This window comes from Scatophagus argus, chromosome 9 (assembly GCF_020382885.2).
Source record: "Scatophagus argus isolate fScaArg1 chromosome 9, fScaArg1.pri, whole genome shotgun sequence".
NCBI classification, from domain to species: domain Eukaryota; kingdom Metazoa; phylum Chordata; class Actinopteri; family Scatophagidae; genus Scatophagus; species Scatophagus argus.
The window spans coordinates 24,269,272-24,295,657 of NC_058501.1; the positions used below are offsets into that span (position 1 = coordinate 24,269,272).

The 26,386-nt window shown below is 41.4% G+C and overlaps 2 protein-coding genes across 7 annotated transcripts in view; both read left to right on the forward strand.

Annotated features, from left to right (window-relative positions):
* si:ch211-113g11.6 (uncharacterized protein LOC559008 homolog) overlaps positions 1-8,176 on the forward strand; it is a 31,829-nt gene extending 23,653 nt beyond the window's left edge. For both annotated transcript variants that reach the window (XM_046398825.1, XM_046398826.1), the window contains 4 exons: positions 760-875; positions 1,574-1,746; positions 2,287-2,342; positions 3,728-8,176. In XM_046398825.1, the coding sequence (XP_046254781.1) occupies positions 760-875; positions 1,574-1,746; positions 2,287-2,342; positions 3,728-4,074 (692 nt within the window). In that variant the 3' untranslated portion in view covers positions 4,075-8,176. The remainder of the gene's footprint in view (positions 1-759; positions 876-1,573; positions 1,747-2,286; positions 2,343-3,727) is intronic.
* Positions 8,177-11,013: 2,837 nt separating this feature from the next.
* tlr18 (toll-like receptor 18) lies at positions 11,014-26,330 on the forward strand. Of its 5 annotated transcripts, none has more exons than XM_046398821.1 (5): positions 11,014-11,757; positions 15,075-15,117; positions 21,197-22,193; positions 22,511-23,693; positions 24,013-26,330. In XM_046398821.1, the coding sequence occupies exons 3-5, from the start codon at positions 21,202-21,204 to the stop codon at positions 24,454-24,456; spliced, it is 2,619 nt and encodes an 872-aa protein (XP_046254777.1). In that variant the 5' UTR covers positions 11,014-11,757; positions 15,075-15,117; positions 21,197-21,201; the 3' UTR covers positions 24,457-26,330. The 5 variants fall into 5 exon arrangements, with proteins under 5 accessions (XP_046254777.1, XP_046254780.1, XP_046254779.1 ...); XM_046398823.1 differs by lacking the exon at positions 11,014-11,757 and adding an exon at positions 13,073-14,415; XM_046398824.1 differs by lacking the exon at positions 15,075-15,117 and having other exon boundaries at positions 21,199-22,193.
* The last annotated feature ends 56 nt before the right edge of the window (positions 26,331-26,386 follow it).

Here is a 26,386-nt window from a genome sequence, read left to right on the forward strand (position 1 = left end):
TCGGATGAGAGGGGAAGCCTCTTCAACAACCTAAAAGATATCCGGTTGCCTTCACTTCTAACACTTCAACTACCAGGACCCGGATGACTGAGAACTTTTGTGTTCTTCTGGTTGTTCCAAACCACCCACCGACGTGCAGCAGGCCTGGAAACTGCCATGTTGCCTGATGTTAAATTTGCTTAGTTCAGACTACAGTAATGACTCAAATTATTTTATGAGAAATCACGTTTTTCCTTCAGGCAGTCTTCTGCTGTTGCTATGGACAAAATAGAAGAAGTTCTTGGGCACTGGATGCTCCATTGTTTGTTGTTTTTAACTGATACAGAACAGAGCTCAACCCCTGAACTTTACCCTGGAATTAGCAGCCTGAGTAAAATACTGCTTCTGTTGTGTTACTGCAGCCAGCACTGTGGTTATGGATCCATACACTTGCACTCTTTCTCTTTGCCTTCACGAATGTCAGTTCAAAATAAATAAATAAATAAATAAAAATCTCTTAAGTCTGCCAGTTTGCCTTTGGCCCTCCAGCCTCCCCTCAGAGTGGAAGCTGTCCAAGTCTAATCCACGGATCTATAAAAGCCATTTTGGACAGCAGAACAGAAGGCTGCATCTCAGGCAAAAAGAGAAAACCAGAATGCAAAAAAAATGAACATATGACTCCATATCTTTCTGCATGTGTGCGCTGACAGAGTTGTGTAGAAGACTGCAGAGCTGCGATCCAACCCTCCATTTACAACCTGTTCTCCTTTATTTCCACAGAACAAGGCAAAGTTCTCAAAGTTCTTCACACCAGCGAGGGGGTCTTCATCATATCACAGTATTCTCTGTTTCACAACGAAGGCCCCGTTCTAAACATGGCCATCAACTCCCAAAAGGTATGAGGAAGAACAGTTCACTGTGTGGTAGAGGGTGACTTCAGCTGCATTCCTGCATTGCTGCACTGTTAAATATCTTCTTGTCATGTCATCTCCATAGAAAGTAGTAATTTGGGGGTTTAGTTGATTTATCCATCCATCCATCCATTTTCTAAACCGCTTATCCGAAGCTGGAGTCTATCCCAGCTGACTACGGGCGAGAGGCGGGGTTCACCCTGGACTGGTCGCCAGTCAATCGCAGGGCCAACACACAAAGACAGACAATCACACACTCTCACACTCACACCTAGGGGCAATTTAGAGTAGCCAATTAACCTAATGTGCATGTTTTTGGTATTGTGGGAGGAAGCCGGAGAACCCGGAGAAAACCCACGCAGGCACAGGGAGAACATGCAGACTCCACATAGAAGGGCCCAGACTGGGATTCGAACCTGGAACCCTCTTGCTATGAGGCGACAGTGCTATTAGTTGATTTAGTTGGTTTTAAATGTTGGTTTGAAAGCTGTTTCAGTGGCTCTGCTGCCCTAAAAGGAAATCAGGAAGACAATGACTGCTTATAATTATTTAAATATTTTGTTTTATTAAAGTGGTCAAACCTGCAGTTTTGAATAATGACACAACACTGGTTGACTTACTCCAGTAAATCTAGCACTGTTATTACACCAGAAACAAACATAACGCCGCTGTGCCTTCTTTAGGGACACCTCTATGTTGGTACAGCGATGGAGGTCCAGCGACTGCCGCTGGCTGACTGCGGTCGCTATGGCGACACATGCAGGGAGTGCATCCTTTCCCGGGATCCGTACTGCGGCTGGGACAGGGCCAGGAGGAAGTGCATCGCCATCCCGCCTGGATACAACGTCACCACTGGGTACGATTACACGTGACGTCACTGCTGCAGCGCTATGATCTGCTTTCTCACGATGAGATTAGAGAGGAGGAGGCCACTCTGAACGCACTTTCACAAAAGTCCATATCAGTGCTGTCACATCTAAAGCATGAAGCCGCAATTAAAGAAATAACGTCTTGTGCTCTGACTTACAATCGCTGACCCTGAGGTGATGAAACTTGCTTGTAACTTTGAAGAAACTTCAGTTCAAAGAAAAGCATGACATCACCAAAAACTGCATGCTGAACTACAACTGCTTTTCACTAAGTAAATTGGTTAGCAAAGGTTAGTAAATTGCTTTGGCTGGAATGGATCTTGTTCATTTTACAGTTTTGAGAGAGAATATGAAAATCAGTCATGTCTTGTAATAAGACTCTGACTGCTTTCTCCCTGACATTGTTCAATCATTTGTCTCCGCATGTTCTAATTTGCGAATAATAGTGGGTTGATGTGGAGGCTCTTAAGCCATTTGTGAAACTATTCAGTGCTGCTAATTTTTCATCTCTTATTATTTTCCAACAGGGCACTCATTCAGAATCTGGACCATTCGAACTCCTCGGTTTGTGGGGAAGCTGCTGGTGAGCCCTTATCTGCTGTCTCCCACTCTCTCTGTATCTTAATTAATCCAAAATAAGAACCTTTCTGAGCAGCTGCACTAAAAAGATGATTATCATATAATTGAACAGAGTACAAAACCCGCAGGAAAAGATTTTTTTAACACCATGGCTTGCCCTGTTTCAAAACTCAAAACCCAGTTATAACCCTGAATGATTATGACAACTACTCCCCTCTAAAGAAAAGGCTATCTCCTTAAGTAATCGGATTTTAACATTATATTTATTTCCAGTTGTGTCAGTGGTGCCACATGTCCTGCCCGTGGATACAAGAACGTTTCCCCAGAAAATTTTATTTAAGGATGACCTCAAACTGATATCTCAGAAAAAGAGAATTGCATACTGCAGAGTTTCATGCAATTCATCGTCTTTATTCTCTATTGTGCCATTTCATTATTCATACTTTCCATACTCATTACGCATTTTAAAAAAATTATCCTCAGGCAAAATAGTATTTAAATATATAATATATATATAATAAATAATATTTCATTAGTATATGAACTTTTTAGCATTTTTAACACAATTAATCCTTGACGTCTGTCAATGACAATCGATTTTCATGCTGAAATGACAAACGTATGGCGGAGCTTGAGAGAACTATACCAGCTTGAGAGCCAGAAAGATGAATATCCAGAAACTTACTGTAAATCAAGTCCAGAAAACAGGCAGGGTTGAAATGCCAGGCATGCTGGTATATCATGAAGACCAGAAAGATATGGAAAACAGATAAGAAGCTAGGAAAAGAGAATCCAACCGTATTTAAGAATAGGGCCATGAGGAATTGTGGGACGGCTTTGTCTCCTTCCTTTCCTAAAGGTTGCCCCAGTGTAGCCTGCATTTAAAGATATAAGAAAGGAAGCACTGAGGTTCAAGCATTTAAAGAATTCAACCTGTCATGGCTGACACTTAGCTGCTCCATCATTTCAGGGTGACTTCTGTGCCCTTGCAGAGATCGCAACTGGATAAACCCACTACGGGGCTCCAAACCAAAACTCTGCTGTGGGGTCCAGCTGACAAATTAGCACAATGCAGGTGATACTGCAGGACTTGACTTACTGCCTCTATTATTTCTGCTGATAATGAGCTGTCGTGGTGCATGTTCCCACATTAAATAGACACAATCAAAATATGGGGACTTTGGGTCCCTGAGGGTCAGGTCAGGAATACAGTCTTGCAAAAACCTGTAAAACAACTGGGGCAGCATGTACAAAGAACTGTGCTCAGCACGAGCTTAAGCACCATTGAGTTGTATCAGACTTTACAGAGAGAAGTACAAGCAGCATCTACAACTGTATGTGAAGGAGTTTCAGTCTGGTATAAAGCTCTTCACTACTGTGTCGCTACAGCTCTGAAGCAGCGTCGAACTTCTCCCAGAGAAGTTGTGGTGCAGTCCAACACCTCCGTGTTCCTCCCTTGCCCTGTGCGTTCCTTCCACGCCACCTACCGCTGGGAGAAGGACAACTGTGTCAAGAACTACCCCTGCATCTTCTCAGGGGACTTCTGCGTCCTGGGGCCAGTTGTTGACACGCCCCTGAAGGAAGGCGTCTTCCGCTGCATGGCCACTGAGGACGGATTCAAGGTGGAGGTTATCTCCTTCAGGCTGGTGAACAACGGCAGGCTCCTGGCCGCTTCTCTGGCCTCCACCGTGGGGCTGTCGCTTCTGCTCGCTGTGGCTACCCTCTGGCTTCATTAACTGCAGCTAACGCTAATGCTAATGCTAACCCCTCATCCTTACTGGCTCCCAATGACAGGAAAGACAAGGAGCCACTGTTAGCAGGACTGGTTCGCAGAGCATTGAAGTAAATGGTTGGGTTGAATGGCAGAAATCTTTTCAATAGCAATTTTTAGTGAAAGAATCCAGAAAATGTCTGTTGAATGAGAGATTAAATTCTTTTTTCATAATGCAGAAAATTTACAACTGTCTTAGTACGATCAGAACAGGAAAATATTAACATCCAGACTAAAGTGACTAGGGGTTGTTATCCATGAATTTGATCTAGATTCAACCACATTCATGTGCTGTGCGAACCTTTCCTCTCTGACACACAAACATATCGTATGAGTGGGGCAAAAAAAATAAAAGACCAATACCAGGCCAATTGTTTTTACCATTTCTCTACTTATTTTGAAATCGACTTGATTGTGCTTATTTGTGAATATATAGACCTTTAATACCACCCTTACATCCAGTCATTCATCTTGTTAAAGTTCATTGGTATAGCTCATTAGTACTTAGAAGTATGTCTGGTATTGAAATTTAAAAAGCCTTAACACTTCTGGGACATAAACTCCGAAGCACAATTTTGCAGTCGAGGCAGAATACTGCAGACTCGGTTGGACTTGGCGCTTTAATTAGTGCAGCTGAGTCTAACAACATCGCTGGGAGGAAGTGTCAGCTTTTTGACAGGAAGTAGGCGAATGGGCCAGAGCTCGTTCTCGAACATCACTGTGTCTCAGCACCTCCTCCTCAGATGAGGCAGTTTTCTTGCTTCTTTTTATCGGATGGTATCAGACATCGTTATTACGCCTTGTTCACAGCTTTGTCCGTTGTTTTCTCTTTTCACATGCCATCGTCTTTCCTCCTCCCCGGAGCATCAGAAACAAAACACTCGCTCTTACAGGATGTGAAAATCACGACATCACCTACAACTCTTTTGGAAAATAATGTTAGCAGTAAGGAACAAACTGCCCTCAGAAACATTCAACAGAAAAATCTTCAATCTAAAAACCATCGAATAATTCATCTCTATCAATCAAAACATACATTTTGGATGTTTCTTATTAGGTGTGCTGACCGTTTTGCTAACTCTGATTACGTTGGCGTGTCACTGGTGCAGAATCCTAAGTGTGCATCAGTTTTTAGGAAAAGAGAGGATCTAGAGGTCTGCAGCAAATGACATCCAGTTTCTGTCAACCCGACAATGTGTGAAGATGTGAACAAGGTGTTATGCTATAGCAACTTCAGTAAACACACACATTATCATAAGGGCAGATGAAGCTAATTGGAACTGCATACTAGGCTTGCATTTTATAGTTTGCTAGGAGGAAAAAAAAGGCTTGAACTAAAATCCGTGAAGTATGTTCTGTATTTCATAGCTCTCCAGATGCTGATTTCTACCATCGCTGCCTCCGTATGTGAAACTTTGTCTTGATCGTTTGGGCTTTGCCTCTTTCCCCAGGGACATCAGTGCAAATAGACAAGAAAATGGTTATTTTTTACTTCTGTGCTGTGAAACTAAGAGCTTGACAGATTCCATCGAGATGGTTCCCTGATGTACAGCAGCAACCACAACCAGCAGCAAAAGCTGTGGATTTGGGTGTCGGCATCACGCTAAGTCTGCAGCATCATCTTTTAAAACCTCTTTTCTAATAACGCAAAACATATTAAGATTAAGAACTCAGATCAATGCTGATTGTAAAAGGAAATATGATTTGGGAATGTAGCTGCAGTTCAACAGCACTGAAAAGGCAAAAACTAACGCCAAACCCTGTGAATACTGATCAGCTGATTGAAGGAGTAGGCTTGTGCGGTGATGAATTATGCAGTGGATTAGCATGTTCTCCAGAGCTTTGTGAATAATCATCCAGTAATGTTACATAAATCTGGCCATTTCGGCCTTCCACTGTGGCAGAGATGTCATTAATAGCTAATTAGACAATGGAGCCTGCTAGTCATGCACCATATTAAAGAATTTATTTTACACCGTCAGGGATATGAGCAGCTTGTTCTCGGCTGTGAAGTAGTGCCGTGTTTCTCACTCAGCTTAGTTGTGGTGTTGCTGCTCTGGGATCTTAGTGCTCTCTGCATTGCACTGAGGGCTACTAACTGTGCTCCCCCACCCCCCCATAAAAAAGACAAAACAAAGCCATGTTGAGCCACATCATTCACTTATTGATTATTGCTTACGTTTATTTGCGTGTGATTGGGAGTGTTGCTCATCAGTCGTCCCGTCTAAGATGTATTCATCGTCTTGGGTGGGAAATTAACACCAGCCACCAGCCAGCATTTCATGAAGGCTGTTAACAAAGTCCATGCTGCCAGAGACTTTTGGCAGGAAATTAACTCAGCATTCCTTATATGTGTCCTGTAACATAACTGCTGTGTGTGGGAAGTAGTGATTTGACTCCTGTTATCACAAGCCACTATGAGACAAAAGGCCTATACTCTGCTGGGCATTTGTTCAGTGCTACTGAAATAGCATGGCGATGGCATTGCTGCAAAATCTTTAAGATGACAGGTCTCAGTGGGTGGTTGGTCGATGGCACACAAAGCATGTGACTTTGGGAGAGGAGATCGGGAGTGGTTCACATCACGTTCCTTTAAACCAAGACTGTGACATTTTCCTAACCAAGTAAACAAGTAAATTAACAGCTAACAAGTAAATTTAGTTGTCTACACTTCACTAGACCTTAAGGACTGAGATGTGAGACACTTTCTCTTCCAGTCCATCGGGTCATCTTGGAAGGCACTGACCAGCATCAATTAATGGAAGAAGCTTAGTGAAAGTAAAATCAAGTAGTTCAAATCTTTATTTCATTGTATTCAGATATGTTCAATATACAGAGAGCATTCCCTTTCAAAAAAGTGTTAAATAATTGATGCAGGAAGTTTTTAATTATTGGTCTAGGTGGAGGTGACATCTGGCATTTTGGAATAAATGAGTTTTATCCAAATCATAATCAACAAAGTTAGTATTAACTACAGCCATCAGATACATGCTGTGACAGTGGAGGAAAGCAGACTGTCTCTAAAAATGGAAAACTGGAAATAAGAGAATTATGTCATTAATTGTATTCTCTGTATTTCTCAGAGGCTTTTGTCCAAAGTGACACATGGTACAATTCAAGTCACAGCAGATCAAGCAGAAGCCTTTCGAGAACATGTGCCAAAGCTACCACTGATAAACCATTTTGAGGGTTTACTTTCGCTTCACTGGAGCGATCACACCATCATCCAGTGTTATTTTATTTTATCTTTACATAGCCCTACAGCAATTTGAAGTTACAGTGTATTTTCATCATTTTCAGTGCTGTGCTCTTGTGTGGATTTGGAACACAGGGTTGTTTTCTCTGCAGGAGAGATGACCTTGTGTCCCTGGTTGTTAAACATGGGCAGCTAGTTGGAGAGTGCAGAGCTGATTGTATCTCCCTTCTTCATGAGGGGCAGTACTGATCCTCAGACAGGTGGAATCAGGCCTTCGTCGTTCAGAACTACCCAATCGTCACCCTCGACTCGACATGGCTTTGCTTTAATAGCAACACTTTCAAGATTTAGAGCATTTTAGCAACACTTGTCGTCTTCAAACCACATGTCCTCTGTGTTCGAGTCCTTGCTTTGATGTGGATATTCCCACGGCTGCTTAATACAAATTATCGCTCGCTCACATCCGTCATCGTCAGCCAGTCTGACAGACGCTAATCTCCTTCAAAGCAAGCTCTTCATTTGCCTTCAGGAAGCCATTTTAGTGGATCACGCTATCTGCTGTAAGCAAACCGATATCGATGAGTGGAGCGGGTTTTGTTAGCTCTGGGGTTTTGAGTGTCAAGTACTGTACATGATGTGTGCCCACGAATATGTGTCTTGATATAACTAATTTTAAAAGTAACATGCCAAACTCTTATTAAAAAAAGAGAGATATTTATATTGGTGCCATGCCAGTCTAATGCCATCTCATAACATGTATTTTTAAAAAAGAACAGATATCTATAGTGCAACAGATATTCATGTAACAAATCCATATTGACATGTGTTTCCCTGAACATGTGCGGTGAAAATTAATAAAATATAAGTATAAAGAAGGATTTATTGTGCTTATTTGAAAACACTGTGGAACTGAATCTCTTAATTTAAATTTCATTAATTTTGTCAATCAATAATGATGTAACCAATATTTCTAACAGAATGAATTCTAAGGTGATGATTAATGGTTTGTAGCATATTGAGGTATTTTCACACAGGTTTCTAAAGCTTAAGCCATCCCTTTAAATGTGTGCCAAGGGGTGCTTGTAATGTTATTTTGTCAATTTTAATGGCTGCATGTCCATTTAAAAAACAATTAATCCTCGCAGAAAAGCACTAAATTTTAATTTACTACTTTGTCCCATACCTGTGGGAAACCTATTAAACACATGAATACTGAAGTCTGTTGGTTTTGAAATGGATTGAATGAATTGGATTAAAACTGACAAAAAATGGATTTATTGTGTAAATAAAGGGAAATGTACCCCTTAAAATATTATTTGTTAATTGCAGGCTTTTGGCTTAGTGTTCACCTTTTTAAATTAATGGACAAAATGAAGGGCTTTCTTGCACCCTAAACATAATTTAGACAAATGTGTTTATTATGCTTTAAGGGGTAAGTCAAGGATTAATTAAGTGCTTATTAAATGGTTGATGATTCAAAGTGAAGGGAGTGGTGCCTGTGCGACATCTCATAGATAGATAGATGGATACTTTATTGATCTTGAGGGAAATTCAAGATGTCTAATGACAAAACCGATCTGTTTTATCGATAACTCGCCATACTGAGCTTGTTGTAAGTAGTGTCTTCCTTCCTGTTTTATTGTAAGAAATCTGGGATAAAGTTGGAGACCACAGCACACATTCTAATGTTTGTTTAGATGATAAGGAGGTGCATGTCGAAAATCTGCACACACCACCTCACAAAATGGATGACAGTCAGCTGAAGGTGCCTGTCAAGACAAGCATGTTTCATCACCATCTGCTGGCCATTATCTGGTGTACTAACAGGGATATTCAAAAGGACATACCGACTATTCAGTGTTTAAATCCACTGACATCATCTGCCTCTGCTGGTTGTTCCTTAAACTCGGCCCGATTCCAGCATATTTAACTGCTTCCAGGTTGGTCCGTTTACTTTTGCAGCTGGTCAGATGCATGCCAGCTTAGGCTTGTCAAGGAGGATGAACTTTCACCTTCGTGTAAGTTCTCTCAAACCCTTTCAGGACCACCTTTTGATGACTTCCTCAGTGACTACCCTGAACAGATCCTCTCTGGTGGTTGAATGGCTCCTTTAAAAGACAATGAAATGCACCCAAGAGAAAAGTCTGACAAAAGTAAATCAAACGAGTTGTCAAATCTGTTGCTGAAACCACATAAAATATTCACTGGAGGAGAAAGCATCTCATTGACATACCCAGCTTCTTTGCATGGCAGACTTCCAGACGGTCATGACTAACACAAAGCTCAGGAAAACCTGTGACTAAACCCAGACTCAGACACGAGCACAGCTGCTAGTTTTCACTGCGAAGCTGAAACGTTCCCACACATAACGTCAAAACAAAAACAATGTATTCTGAAATGTGTGCAACAAAATGAATCATACCACGAAAAAACAAAAAGTCAAGTGAGTCAGCCAGCAATGACTGTGCAAAAAAGCACAACATATGCCAAAAGCCATTAGAGAAAACTCACTTCATCCAGAGAAATATTTCAACAACTACTGAATGAATTGGCACCAAATCTTATGCAGACATGAATGGTTCCCCGGAAATGAAACCTAATGATATGGGATGAGCGAGCACACCATTATTTGTATCCTTATCTGTTCAACCAACTGGACTACCTGTTTCTGTGTGGGGCCTAAACTGGGAGTGTCTTTGACCAACTGGGTGCGAAATCGACACGTGTTGATCAGAAGTTGCAATGTTCGTTACGTAATGGAAAATTTACCCCAAACCCTGGTTACAAAACAAGTTATTTTTTTGGAAAAAATTTCTCAAGTTCTCACCTAATGAGGATTTCATTGTCAACATGACAATGAGATGACACTCGTATTCGTCAAAAAGTACATTATATGCAGTGGACACTCAGCAGATACTTTGGTGATGCCCTGAGGCCACTACGGCATTCACATCAGAGAGAAAACTGGCAAACATTTTCTCCAATTTCTACCAAATCAGTGACTTAGCTGATGGCGTGTGGTGTGCAGTGAAACGTTCTCACGAGATCCACCCAAACCATGTGACAGTGCAAAAACTCGGGGCACAGAGTGGGGATAAAAGAGGCGTAATTCTTGTTGTTGATTAAAGAGAATGTGTTTTAAATAACACCAAGGCCTTTCCTTTGGGGCCACACTCACAACAAGCTGTTTTCAGACATGTTGCTGGCATCATCAGAAGCCCCTTTTTTAAACTGAGGTTTTATTCTTAAGATCCTTCAGCGGTAAAAGCAGCCAGTCACTTCCTGAAGTTTCTGCACAATAACTAAATGGTGCTTTTGTCGAAGACCACATGAGTTCGAGCCTCTATCTTACTCTGCAAGCTTGCTGTTTACCTCTGAGTCTCCATTCACATTTCCTGGCTTGAATTAGGCAAGCATTAACACAAGGAGCCATTAAATATAAATCCTCTTTTCTTTTCAATTGGTTTGGCTCATCCATTCTTCTGCAGTTATCAGGAACACACACACACATGCAAACAGGGTCTCTCTTTTATGCGCACACAAACACACATCCAGCGAAGAAGCTCACATCAGTCTTCTCAGTGTTTGCAGCAGAAATAGATTTTAAACCCAAGCCCAGAAAATAAATAAAACCATATTCAGTTGTGATTGCTTCCAGATGTCATGTCTCTCCACACAGCGAGGAGCAAAGCTAGTTCAGTTCAGTGATGATCTGAGCATGACAAATTGTACTGCGTTTAAGGGTCGCTTCACCCAAATTATATTTTCTCACGTTTACTAGGGGTAAGAAAAAAAACAAAGAAAAGTCTTTGAATTGATAAGTTCAGGTGTATCTGCCCAACTCAACCCTGACAGGATCAGTAATCATGGAGTTTTGATCACCCCGACCTCACACTGCACACCAACACCTGCTGCACAACTGCTGCACAAGAGAAAATGAAAAAAAAGAAAAAGAAAATGCAGGAAATGTCTTTGTTTTGGATTCAGAGTGCCAAAGAAGAGGACGCTCTCTTTAAGTGATACACTGATGGAAATTGTTTAGCTTGCAGTGATTGGAATCCAGCTGCTTCGCTGCCAAATCCTGAGGCTGCAGTGCAAATCACACCAAGGCTGCAGGTGACTGCGCAGGCTCAGTTTTGCAATCCACCAACCTGCAATAAACCCTTGTGTCAAAATCTGTTTATCCTGTGCTACCCAGGCCTTAAAATGCCGAGATTAGATTAGAGTGGGTGGAGGTTGACGGTCTGAAAAATGACGAGGAGTTAGAGAGGAAAGTCAGATTTTTTTTTAAAAAAAAGAAAAAACCTCACATGAGTTTCCTCATTCCTGAGCAACACACACACTGTTTCCACAGGCTAACACATCCAGCGTCACTACTCATGAGTGTCTAACACACAGCACAGGTTAAAACGTGTTGTGAAGTCAAACTGACGAAGAGGAGTTGAATCTGAGGTGAGTTAAAAGACTTTTTTGCTCTTCCCTGTTTCAGATTTGTTTGGTTCATGATGACATCACTAAAGTTAACTGTTAATGAAGGTTGTGGATATGATAATGATAAAGCACTGCCACTATGTAAAAAGAGATATCAGACTGTGAACTCGTCAGATGCAGCCTTACAGTAAGAACGGCACAGCAGTCTGTCCAACACTGGGCTCAGATACAACAGCAATAAGTAATAATACAACAGCACAGAGTCAAGTGTTTTTCCCTCAGTATTGTGTCAAAGGGTTTTGGATCAACTGCAAACTGGGATCTTATCATCTGTAGTTTTATTGATACTTTAATTTCTGAGACCCGCACCACTAGTGATCTCAGCCTTTTTAAATCAAAACTTAAGACACACTTTTTTAGATTGGCCTTTTATTCCGACTAGGTATACACTTCATGTGTACTCACTCTGCCTGCTGCATCTTATACATTTCTGGAAGGTTTTTAACACTACAGCACTTTTATTTTCTTTATCTTATGTCTTATCTTATTATCTGCTATATAAATAAACTTGATTTGATTTGATTTGATTTGAGTGTGCAGGCCACCAAGCAAATTCACTGGTTGATTTAGTGGAAAGAAACAGAAGTAAGCGTGGCTTTTTCACTGTCTTTACTTTAATCTCGTCGGTCCGAGGATCAAACGGGAGACCTACGTCATGTCCATGAGACTCATGTCCATGAGACTCATGTCCATGAGACGTGTGGTTTGATAAACACTGAGGCAACAGCAGGGTCAGGCAGGTGCTGTTTTAGGGTTTTCTGTGCCGACTGTAGGGACGGCAGAGTTGGCTGGTTGAACATCTGGTCAGTTCACAACTTTACTCCAGAATGAAATAGCTTGACAAATATTGTACAGATTTAGTACAGACATTCATGTTCTGCACAGACTGAATTTGAGTAACTTGTGATTCCATGTTTTTTAATGTAGCATCGTCAACGGGTTACAAAAGTTTCAAGTAGTCCACTATTTCATTTTATGAGCTACTGTTACATTATATTATACCTGCTAAACGTCAGCAAGTTTACTTTGTCACGGTAATCATACTGACATTAATAACCTCATTGAACCACCGCCTTATCAAAAGTCTTATTTTTATTAACTAGTTCTCTGAAAAAGTTAAAAACAAAAAAACCCAACCCTAACCCTAACCCTACCATAACCCTAACCCTAACCCTAACATGTAGCCCATTTTGGTGTCCTAAAACTCCAGTGTTGTGCAGTATCACAGTGAATGGTGCCCAGAGTTTTTGGATGACAATGGAGCTCTTTCACGGAGGCACAACCTTTTTCAAGCTTTTGCAACACATGCAATACTTGTGCTTGGTTCCTTGTTGGTTTTGGTTTCATAATGTTGATGATGACTCAAAGTTAAACTGACACCCGACTTATCCTTTAAGACACTCGTCTCCTCGAGCAATCAGCCTCGTTAATTGTTGCCACCTGTGAAGCTGCAATGATGAACAAACTAATTTCAGGCAGTTTTGAGCAGCTGCTGGTGTCAGTACTGACTGGCTGATAATGTCTGTGATGTACACATATGTGTACTGATATTTTCTTGGATAAAGCCATTTTGAGAGGAAGTTAAGAAGAAGGCTCATGTGATTTCTTGGAATTTGCTTGTCATTGGCTCCATGCTGCTGTTTCACTATTTTTGATCTCGTTCAAGCTGTTTTCTTTTGAACAGCATTATTTATTTCAGCCTATGCTACTTCTGTTTTGTTCTAACTAAAGTTATTTTAAAAGGGTGTGTTGAACTTCTCCCTGATGCTCTGCAGGGTCAACTGCATATTTATGTATAACATTTATTATATGATCAATATAAATATTTTATACAGTGACCTGTGTGTGCACATGCATGAGGACAATAAAAAGAGAGAAGATAAATGAGAACAAGTCTGACGATCTGGCTTAGCTACTGCAGACTTCTACACCAGATTTATTTATTTTTACATTTTATCCAGACTTTATCTGTGCAGGAAGCTGCTTTTTTCACTTCCTATTTGACAAATTGCAGGATTGTTTTGCATTGTGTTTAAATGTTGTTACTTTGGTTACATGTCACACTACAGCAGCACTTTATCACAAGGAACACAATTTACAGATTGTCAGTTGGTGAGCGTCTGCCGCCGTCCAGCCTTGAGCAGACGTGCTCGCACGCCGTGTTGTGACATATACAGTATGTTGTTGACCCTGGAAGTGATCCATAGACTCCTTGGATGAGCTGAACCAATGAATGCTTTCTACTTAATTTTGAAAGCAGCTGAATCATTTCAGCAAGTGAGTCAAATTCCAGAACACAAAAAACTGCCTTGTGTGTAAGGGAGCTCAGTTAGTCTAACATTATATCACTTGGCCAGAAAAAATAAAACCCTCTGGCTCCACTTTTCCTGGAATCACTCACCCATTGTTTAGTCATGCTGAGGCCATGACACACAGCACAGCACAGCACAGCACAGAGGTATAAAGGTGGAGTCACATCGCACTCACACCATGCACCTTGTTCTGAACATTGTTCCCTTTTGGACGCCACACTGGGGAAAAGACTTTTATGACTCTGCAATGAAGCGGAACATTTCAGCCTTTTTATTTTGAAACCTTGGAGCTACCAAAACTGCGTTTGTAAGTACATTTTTTAAAAATTCCTGTACGATGAACAACTGACAAAAACATTAAGCTACAACACAAGAGCTCTAAAAAAGAATTTAAAGGTGATGATTTTACACCCGTTCCACCTGTCAAATGATAAATAACATCAGTGTTATTAGATAGACCGTCCTCCTGGAGAGACAAGTCAGAATCAGAAACAATTTTTGTTGTTGTTTTGTTTTTCTGTTGTTTTGCTTTATGCAGTTTCTTCGCTGTGAGACAGGCAGCATCACAATCACATGCAGACCAGAAGGGATTATGTAGCTTACACACGGTTGTGTTTGTCTGTATTTAGAGAAGAAAATCTTTACGGCTGTCATCAACCAAAGAAAATCTCAGTTGACTGCAAATTATAGTTATAAATTATAAAATTATAATTATAAAATTATAGGTGTGAAGTGTGGAAGGACAGGGACAATGTCCACACTATGTCCACACTGTATAGTCTGACAGCATCAGAGGTCAAACAGGACAGTGCAAGAGGAATGGATGCACAGAATGGAGCTGATGGAACAACAAACGCTTTTCTCCTTCTCTCTCAGCAGAGTTGGTTTCATGTTTTATTTTGTAGTTTACTTCTCTTGTGTCTTGCTTGCTTTTACATTTCCTGTCTTTGTCTGTTTTCCCTCCAGTTTTGATTGCCCTGATTGCTGTCACCTGCATCTCGTCTCCTTTGTGTATATAAGCTGTGCTGAGTCCTCCCTCTGTGCCACTTTGTTGTATCAGTTTTCCTGTGAAATTCTTTTGTGCGTTTTACATCTCATGTCTGCACTTTGGGTCCTGCCTTTGAAGCAAGCTTAACACTGACAAAGAAGAAATCAGTGCGAGAAATCTTGTGGGAATGAATGGGCAAAATAAAGCGAGTACTGAATATAAAACTAAATGTTGCTACTTAACAGACATCACACCGCATACAACCTCAAAGACACAAGAGATAATGTGTGCTGTGTAACTTGTGACCAGCTTCTTTTTTCTTTGCCAGACTGAACAGAATAACTGAATGGTGAATGGATGATTTGACAAGAGAATCAGGAAGTTACACTTTGACACTTCCTTTTTGTGAAATGATTTCCACTGTTGCTGAGAGATAAAGGAAATTCACTGAATTGCATGGCACCAGAAATCTCAACGACAGCCTGGACAAACAAGTGCAGTATCTGTATGGTGAAATGCCTCAGGTTCAGCTCAATTCAGTTTATTTATATAGCGCCAATTCACAACAAAAGTTATCTCATGGCACGTTCCAATTAGAGCAGGTCTAGACCAAACTCTTCAATTAAATTGTAATACAGAGAGCCCAACATTCCCCCTTGAGCAAGCACTTGGCAACAGTGGCGAGGAAAAACTGCCTTTTAGAAGGCAGAAACCTTGGAGCAGACCCCAGCTCAAGATGGGCGGCCATCTGCCTTGACCGGTTGGGTTGAGAGAGAGGGAGAGAGAGAGAGAGACAGACAAGGAGAGAGAGGGAGAGGGGGGTGGGGCGTGAGAGAAGGAGCACACAAGCAGATGCAATGCATACCAGCAATAATAATACTAGAAACACTTGAACTGTAGATAATGATAATGAAGTATACAGGAGGTACTACGGTGATTATGATAGTTTCAAGCAGGACCGCAGCAGGAGGTCCGACCACGATCCATGAGAACCGGAGAGATGAGAAAGCACAAGGACTTCAGGGAAGAAGTTGGGTTAGTGATATGCATTAACGGGACATAAATGTGTGCAGAAGGAGAAGGAGAGGAAGAAAGAGCTCAGTGTGTCATGGGAGGGCCCCCGGCAGTCTAAGTCTATAGCAACATAACCAGGGGCCGGCCTAGGGCAGCCCTAACTATAAGCTTTATCAAGGAGGAAAGTTTTTAGTCTACTCTTAAATGTAGAGAGGATGTCCACCTCCTCGACCGAAACTGAAAGATGGTTCCATAGTAGAGGAGCTTGATAACTAAAGGCTCTGGTTCCCAATCTACTTTTGAAGACTCTATGAACCACAAGTAGCCCTGCATTTTGGGAACGTAAAGTTCTGGTGTGATAATAGGGAACTATCAACTCTTTAAGATAGGATGGTGCCTGACCGTTCAGGACTTTATATGTGAGGAGGAGAATTTTAAAATCTATCCTGAATTTTACAGGTAGCCAATGTAGAGAAGCCAGTACAGGAGAAATATGATCTCTCATGCTGGTTCTTGTCAGTAATCTTGCTGCAGTGTTCTGGATTAGCTGGAGAGTCTTTATAGATATATTGGGGCAGCCTGATAGAAGGGAATTACAATAATCCAGTCTGGAGGTAATGAATGCATGGACTAATTTTTCTGCATCTTTCTGATTATTGCAGAGGTGAAAGAATGCAGTCTTTGAAATACTCGATATGTGTGTGTTAAAGGACATGTCCTGGTCAAAGATAATTCCTTCCTTACGGTGGAGCTTGAGGCCATGGCTAAGCCATCTAGCATTGCTATATCACTGGATAATTTGTTTCTAAGGTGTCCAGGGCCCAGAACAATAACTTCAGTTTTGTCTGAATTTAGAAGTAGGAAATTGTAAGTCATCCAGGTTTTTATGTCTTTAAGACATGCCTGTAGTTTGACTAGCTGATTTGCTTCGTCTGGTTTCATTGACAAGTACAATTGTGTGTCATCTGCATAACAACGAAAATGTATGGAGTGTTTCCTAATAATATCACCGATGGGGAGCATATAAAGGGTGAATAATAATGGCTCAAGGACAGAATCTTGGGGAACTCCGTGACTAACTTTTGTGAGTGTGGACGATGTATCATTAACATGAACAAATTGAGATCGATCTGATAAATAGGACTGAAACCAGCTCAATGTAGTTCTTTTGATGCCAATTAGGTGTTCCAATCTGTGCAATTGTCAAATGCAGCACTAAGGTCTAACAGTACAAGGACAGCGATAAGTTCCTTGTCTGATGTCATTAGGAGGTCATTTGTGACTTTGACCAATGCCGTTTCTGTGCTGTGATAAGCTCTAAAGCCAGATTGAAAATTCTCAAATAAGTTATTATTTTGAAGAAAGTCACATAACTGATTGGCGACTGTTCTTTCAAGGATCTTGGAAATAAATGGAAGGTTAGATATTGGTCTATAATTGCTTAAAACCTCTGGGTCAAGAGTGTGTTTTTTAAGGAGAGGTTTGACTACAGCTGCTTTAAAGGACTGGGGTACATAGCCTGTTATCAGGGACAGATTGATCATGTCTAACAGACAGGTGCTAAGTAAGGGTAAAGCTTCTTTGAGTAGCTTAGTAGGGATGGGGTCTAAGAGGCATGTTGTTGGCTTGGATGAATATATAAGTGAATGTAGCTGTTGAAGGTCAATAGGAGAAAAGCAGTCAAGATGATTATCTGTTTCTAAGGCACCAGTGTTTGATGGTAGGTCAGTACCAGCTGAGGTCAGTAGGTGTTGAATTTTGTCTCTAATATTTAAAATCACAGGGATACAAGGTTCGATAACACTATGGCTCTCTGTCAGCCTGGCTACAGTGCTGAAGAGAAACCTGGGATTATGCTTGTTCAATTAATTTTGAGTAATAGGCTGCTCTGGCAGTCCGTAGGGGCTTCCTACATAATCTAAGACTGTCTTCCAGATTGAGCGAGATTCAATAAGTTTGGAGAAACAGTAAAAATCACTCTTAACTTCCCTTATCATTCTGTTTCACTCCCCACTTGATTCTTTTAAGCAACAATTCGCTCCAACACAAACTGTTTACAAAAACCAAATACTTTTTTTTTTTCTTCTGGTTGCTCCAGCTTGCTAATGATTTTGGTTGAGGGATTTAAGGTTTTCATATCTTTTGATTTGTAAAAATTAGTATTTCAACTCGATAGGCTTTATTAGCGTGACATTTTTCATGTGTTGCCAAAACACATTTTTATCGCAGTGTACCTTTTGCTGTGATGTGTTCAGCAGCATCCAGATATGAATAACATTACTGTTCCCAACCTGCGTCAGTCTATACATTTTAAACATGGCTGGACATGTGAAATCTCTCATGTGCAGAAAAAAAAAAATATTTTCCTTCTTCAGGTGCTCTTGGGGGCTTTCCAGTTTACACTATATGAACCTGGCAGTGGGCCAACCTACACGTGAATAATATTGACCGGGAAAGGGTCCATATGTTTTGTATGTAAACACAATTAGCCGCATGTGTAGGTGGTTTACACTGTATGACCCAGAAACCTGTTAACTTACACGTGTGTCGACACTGAAATGATTGCACCACATTCCACACTGTGGAGAATGAACAGTCAGGGCTGACATGGAAAATGGCCTGCAGCATTGCCAACATATTTGTGTGCATTTCTTTCACAGATAAGGCTAGATGCACCACAGAACAGGAATGTTTTAGGAAGAATTAAATTCTCTACATTGGATCGTGACACCGAAACTCCTGCTGGGCGGTTAATGTCAAACCAGCTGGAGGTCATGAACTCAAATTGCACATAAGATATGTGGGTTGGAATGCACAGGTTTGATTGGCTTCCTTGGCCTTGTGAAGTGGAAAGAATTTTCCTGAGGCAGTTTTTTTTTTTAACGATCACAAGAATGGATGAAAAGCATTTCTCTGACTTTAATGTGTTCAGATCTCAAAGCCCTTACCCATGGTTGAAGGTTCACTGACAGGCAGCAAACAAGTGCTGGTGGCAAAAGGTTTGATTCTTCATCATGTCAGAATGATCATCTCTGTAGAGATGTAAATCTGAGAAGTAACCTTGAACCAGACTGCTGTTAGACTTAAGACTTTAAACAGTGAAGTTTAGGGCTGAAACATGGTGAAATATTTGGGCTGCAATCTGGAACAGTACAACACTAAACAAAGTTCTGACAATCACAGACATTGACGAGTGAATTATAAAAATGTGAATGGTGAACACACATTTAACACATTTAACAACAAAAACAATCTTTCCCTAACCTTAATCACAGTGATTTGGAATCAGAGTCTGGAACTGAACCGTGATTTCTGGTGTCAGAGTCTTGGACTTCATGCCTGCCGTTCAGCCCTCCTGGTAAATTTGGTGTGGTACATGAGCGTTTCATTCAGTGTGATAAAAGTTGTCTCTGAACTTCCTCCTGGCAGATTCCCGATTCTTTCCCTTTTCGTCTACAGGTGACAAACTCTTACATGTTCATTCTTTCCATGGGCAGTTCAAAACCAGTTGGTCTCATATTCAAAACTATGGAGAAAATTAAAGGGGCACAGTGAAGTGCAACTACTAGACAAATGTTTATGTTTTGTCTGTCAGTTTAGCATGGTGTGTGTGTGTGTGTGTGTGTGTGTGTGTGAAAGAACATGAACTCTGGTTGAGAACATTAGCTGAATGTCTCAGGCATTAATGCATTCTAAGTGGACTGAAAGTTGCATCGACTCCCAGAGCTTTATTTTGGCCAGGTGGCATTACAAGAGCATTTACAGCAGTGCCTTTCAAACAAGGAGTTTCAGCAAGTCAATATTATTGATGCTGATCTAATCTACTGTCAATTTCCAGGACCATCTGTCCACTGTTGACAAGATTAGACGGCTAAGGAGTGTTTCTCGTTTCCAGCTGCATCGGCTGCTGTTTTCAGTGTTTATATGTCAAGGAAGGAAGATGATGACCACATAGTAAACATAAGTGTGTTATTAATTCATTCAAACAATACTTTTATTGGCTATATGTTAATGAGTTATTCAGTTAACTGTTGACCTCCTATAGGAGTGAGCAGGGATTAACTAAGAATAAATGCTTTAGTTTAGATTCGACTTTTTTGTCATTGCAGTCATTGAGACAATGAAATGCAGTTTAGCATCTAACCAGTGTGAAAAGCCCTTAAAACTGCACAAAACATTGACACACTTTCTATGTCAAACATGGTATCGACATCACCCATATGTTGGGTGGCTCTGGCCATAGGCTTCTATGGGGACTGAGTCAATGGCAGCCTCAATGGGCCGTTCATGTGCCACCATCTCCACCTATTTTCATATTAGTGTTTTTTTTTTTCTTCTGCTGTAGACTGCAGTATAGTTCCCATATGCACACAGACATCAATATTTATTCAAGTCACTGGACTATATAAAACCAACACTGTTTAACAGGGCTATAAAGCTTTACGACTCCTTCACGTGAGGGTGTGCCAGCAATATAAATAAAGGTTTAGGAGAGGATTTGAAAGAATCTGCATTTGAAGGCTTAAACAGGAAACTACTCATAGGAGGGTAAGTGCAGTCAGGTGTGTTATTCTCAAAGTGCTGTTGTATAGTTAAAGTAGTGAGTATGTTGATGCATGCCTAAGCGTGACGTCCTTTTCATTGCAGACTGGCTTCCTGAAAGCCCATAATGACTGTAGAGTGATGTGTGTAGCCTGTTTGTTGTGCTTCTTCTTACTCTGCAGAAGAAACTAAATGTCAGTTCATTTTGCTAAGACACAATTATGATTTCATGGGAAGTAATTAATTGAAGATCATGTGTTCTCTGTCACATCATAGCTCTGTCATCATGATGGTTATAGCTTATTTCAGAGAACTGGTGTGTTAAGGAGATTCATACCCTCCTCCACTCTGCAAACTGTAACTTTTTTCTGGTGCACTGACAGGCCAGATCAAGATGTTACGCTATCACTAAGAAGGAATGTGCTACTTGCAATGACTTAAATCAAAAAAAGAGAGAGAAAAAAAGTCACTGTCCTGCCACTATTTCACTGGAATGAACAATAAATTATCAACAATCAATCTCTCCTTTTCTTGTTTTTTTAAGAGACCATGAAGATGATTTGGAAACTGGCTCATTTTAGTGCTGTCCTTCTTGGAGCCTTCTCTTCCCCAACTCCGTTTTCACCCCCCACCACTGACACTGACAAAGGACTCTGTCACATCTACAACTCTGGCCGCTCCGCAAACTGTCTGGGAAGACAGCTTGAAAGTGTCCCATGGAGACACTTTCCATCCACACTGGAGGACATAGATCTCTCCTACAATAGACTTCAAGCTGTCCATGCTGACGACTTCTTCCGCCTCCCTCGGCTTCGCATCCTTCAGCTGCAGTACAATAACATTTCACACATTGACAATGATGCCTTTAAAAACAACACACTGCTGGAACATCTTGACATCTTCAATAACTCCCTGCGAGAAATCCCTGCCACAGCTCTGACTCCTCTCTTGAATCTCAAAAAGCTCTACATGTCCAATAACCTTTACAAACACGCCACTTTAGCTGATAGCTTCTCCAAATTTGTTAAACTCCAGGTTCTGTCAATGGGTGGCCCTTTGGTGATGGGTCTAAAGAAAGTTGATTTTCAGCCGCTGAAACACATCATGTTACAAGGTTTTGCTATCAAATGTTCCTCCAATCTCAGTTACTACGAGCCTGGAAGTTTAGAAGTCATCCAGACAGCACAGATGGGATTTGATATGGCCATAGATCAACGGCCAGGTGCTCTCATCCACATGCTACGTGACCTGGCCAACAAGACCTTCAGCGTCATCCAGTTCCGCAACCTTTTTGAGTTCATGTACTACACGGGACAGGAGGACATTTTCCAGGGTTTGAAAGACATCACAGCAGGTCAGCTGATCTTCCACAGAGGTAAATTCAATGAGAATCTCCTGAGGATGGCTTTAATGAACTTACAAGACACCCCAATCAAAAGGTTGAGACTGCAGTACATCGACTTCGCCCGTTCACCCACATTTGTTGATAGTGGAGCAAGCTCCAGCATCACAGACCTGGACCTGGATAAACTGGATCTTTGGTGAGTATCCTCTCTTTTTGGTGCGCCAGTGTGAAATGTATTTCACTTGGTTTGAAATGTAACTCTTGCTTGTTATGCCATATATTTCTTGACTTGCTGCTGTTAAATGATATCTCACAATGCATTTTAGGAGTAGTTTAACAACAAATTAGAGTGTTGTTTTTAAAGAAGAAGCACACATGATATTAGTATTCATTTAGAACATAATTCTGCTGCTTTCACCCTCCCACAAAAAGGTGAAAGTGGACAAATGTCAAATAAAACTCATTACTGAACTTCCTTGTAAATATAGCACCACATATCTCTGTGTCTTCAAGGTATATCAGCAATCCTGATGTGCTGCGGTTTGACTGGCGTTTCACCTGGTTCAACAAAATCAAGGCACTGTCTATTCAGTACGTGTACTTCAACTCGGTACCTTGCGATGCCTGGGTTGAGATGGAAGGTGTGGAGTTTCTGGATGTCTCCAATAATCGACTACAGGATGAGTTCATTTTCAACCAGCGGTGTCATTACAAGGACACCATGCCAAATCTGCACACCTTCAACATGAACAACAATGACCTGACCAGCTTAAAAGATTTGTCATCGCTAACAAGGGAGTTCCAGCAGTTGCAGGTGCTGGATTTTAGCAACAACAAACTGGGTTCTGCTGAAAAAAGTCGGGACTGTGTTTGGCAAAAAAGCATAACTCGGCTTATCGCTCACCACAATCAATTCGAAGGTGAAGCCCTCCTTTGTTTGCCCACCACAGTGGTTTACTTGGATCTGTCCTACTGCAACCTGGACCAGCTGGACTTGACATACTTTAGAAAAGCCACTAACCTGAGAGAGCTCCTGCTGAGTGGGAATAAAATCAAGTTCATCCCATCTAAGTGGGAAAGTCCATCACTGCAGTTGCTCGCCTTGGATGGGAATTCGTTTGGTCTCATCAGCAAGGCTTCCTTCCGAGACATGCCTCAACTGTCTCACCTGAGGGCAGGGAACAATCCTTACCATTGCACTTGTGAGCTCCATGCTTTTGTCCAGGACACTATGTCAAAAGGAAAGGTTAATCTCACAGACTGGCCTTGGAACTACAAGTGTTACCACCCAGAGGCCTTGCTCAACACAGTCATATCCAAATATTTCCCAGGCGAGGTGGCCTGTGATATCAGATTAGTTATTATAATTAGTGTGGCAACCACTGCAGCAGTGATCTTGATATTGATGATGATTTGCTATATTTTTGATCTCCCGTGGTACACTAAAGTCACATATCAGATCATCAGGGCCAAATACAGAGCTCACAAGGAGAAAGCAGCAGGCGAACTGGGGACTTTCAGATTTCATGCCTTCATCTCCTACAGCCACTCTGACGCAGACTGGGTGAGGGACCAGCTCTTGCCCTGTTTGGAAAACAACAGGAACCCGTATCGTCTGTGTATTCATGAGCGGGATTTCATGCCTGGAAGGTGGATCATCGATAACATCATTGACAACATTGAAAGCAGTCATAAGGTACCAAAATGTAGTTTTGTATTGGACTTGCATGTGTCAGAATATACCATTACCAGTATGCATAACAACTACAGTATGCATCACATTTTATTTTTGAAAGTAAGTTCCAAAAAGGTATGAGACAAAATGTTCACAGAGAAATCTTCGAGCTGGTTGGGGCATGAAGCTTTTGAGGAATCTTGTTTTCAGTCAGCTGATTCATCAGTGCCAGAATCATATTATTTCCCACACATATACTATCACTCTGCCTAGCTCACTGTATAATATGTGGAAGAAAATATTCCTGGGCTAAAATTTCCTTATTTCTCTTCATCCTCAGGTCATTTTTGTCCTCTCCCGGCACTTTGTTAACAGCGAGTGGTGCAACTATGAGCTTTACTTCGCTCAGCAGAGAGCAATGGGAAAGACTTTTAGTGACGTCATATTAGTGGTGAAGGAGCCCATTGACCCCAGCTCCTTACCAAGCAAGTATTGCAAGCTTAAGAAGATGCTGAGCACCAAGACATATCTGGAGTGGCCCCTGCAGGTCAACCAGCAGGCTTTTTTTTGGGCACAGCTGAAGAGTGTTCTGGGCAAGCCAACGATGACCCGAGACAGAGCTCACAGTGTTAAGAGCAGAACTTCATCTGGAGGAGGCATTTCTGTCATTGGGCTCCCCCTGGGGGATGGGAGGCCAGAAGCCGTAACACCAAGTGCAGACAAAGAAACAGAACACAACAGTGAGCGGTCAAATCAGAGACAAATCCCTGTGGTGGCATTTTAACCAGGTTAGAAGATTGTATGACTGCTTACATACCTTTAGTATTGTCTCAATAAAAGCCCGAACTCGGGTGACCTCTTGGCTGCAGGGTATAGCAGACTGGAAGCAAAGGCCAACATCTCATTTTGATGACGGACATCAACTCGATCTCTCTCAGCCCATGGCACTCTGTTACGTTATCCCTGAGGGCTGAGCTGATGGGCTCTGCTCCACCGTCCACCTGAGCGTCTCAGGCTGGGTGCCCTGCTGACAGGCGCTGAAAGGCCACGAACTCAGCGGCTCAAATGAGATCTCCCATGTCGCACTCTGGATAACAAGCAAGGTGCCAGGAAGATGTGGTGACAGGAACCACAATGTGGCACAGGTCGTGCTCTGTTACATTCTTGGCCCTCAGAGGTATGAGATCATGGATGTTCCAAGGCCAAGTCAAAGGCCGTACAGGCTATCTAATACCAATACTTTAAAGAAACAAACTGTATTTTGTGAAAGATCCCAATTGCTGGGAAAATAAAAATCAAACCTACTCATGACTTTTTGGATTCGGCGCTGCATTCTAGCTCATGAGTATTGACAATGTGGTGTGACAGCTGGTTCTATGACAGAACTTAAGCATACATGTGACAATACAGAAACATGAAAGGAGTTTCTGATGCTCCAGCTCTTTCAGCATGTGTCATCATTTGAAGTGGTTCTCTATAAGTCTAGTCTTTCAAGTTGTTCCTGTAATAAACCATTACATGAATGGTGAGGCAACTACTACTGTTTGCTGTGTGCCTTAACTTGATTTGATTGTGCTGACTGAAGTCACCGTTATGTTGTTTGTTTGGATGTACTTTTTGTTTTTGACACTCGCTGTGAAGATATTGTGAAGATACAAAATGGCACCAAAGCATCTCAGTCGCCCCCTGGTGGCTGGCTGCAGTACGGCTCATAAACTCCTCCCTCTCCATGTTAGCAGATGGGACATGAGTCAAACTGAAAACACGGAGTACATGTCAAATAATTTTTTTCTGTACAACAGTTTTTTTAACTGCTGAAATTTGGTGCGTGCACACACACACACACACACACACACACACACACACACACACACACACACAGTGCAAGCCCAGTGCAATAAAAAGGCAGGTAGTGTAAACAAGTCATAAAAAGTTACATTTTGGGTATCTTTTCACACCTTATATAGAATGTTGAATTTTTCTCATGAAAGTGTTTTGTACCAGGGAAAATGTTCCGTGGTCGATATGTTGCATAATAGCAATAAAAATTAAGATACCTGGAAAATGTGACAAACTCTGATTCAACAATGGATTCTGGAAAGCACAGAGGAAGACATTAGAGATTTTTCAGCAGGAGAGTGTTATAAACAGGAAAGTATGGAAAGATGAGATAAGATGTTTTACAGTAAGGGGTGGGTGGCTACGAGGTGTAAATAGCATACTGTTCTGATATGTTCAGTTATTTTGCAAATGAACTCATTTCAATTCACACGTCCAGTGTCAGTTTTTTCTGTCAAATACCAACACGACATACGTGGCACTGTTGGTCGGGTTCAGAAGAAACAAAGGTAGGAGGGATTTTCCTTTTGTCGTGTGCACTGAGAAAAGCATAAGTTCTCCAAATAGAATCTGAAATTAATTGGAAACTTTTGAGATTGAAAGGATGATGTTATGCAAAGCCCTTTGAGACAAACTGCTTGTCTATTCCTAAATATTCCTTGTACAATGACAATAAAGGCTTCTGATTCTGATTTGTGGATGTGACTGTGAATGCATGCATGCATTAACAGCCTGTGCTTAGAATAAAGTTGAGAGTCTAGGGGAGCCCTGTAATAGGGATTACATGAGAACTGACTTCAGAGAACTGTGCTCACTGAGTAAAAGAGTTAAATGCTACAGAAGGTTGAGCTTCAAGAGAGGTTGTGGATAAGACC

What these genes read in the sequence shown, in the direction of transcription:
- tlr18 (XM_046398821.1), top strand. Translation starts at nt 21,202, where the DNA reads ATGAAGATGATTTGGAAACTGGCTCATTTTAGTGCTGTCCTTCTTGGA. An exon ending in CTGGATAAACTGGATCTTTG is followed by an intron (nt 22,194 to 22,510) that starts GTGAGTATCCTC and finishes TGTGTCTTCAAG; the next exon opens with GTATATCAGCAATCCTGATG. An exon ending in ACATTGAAAGCAGTCATAAG is followed by an intron (nt 23,694 to 24,012) that starts GTACCAAAATGT and finishes CTTCATCCTCAG; the next exon opens with GTCATTTTTGTCCTCTCCCG.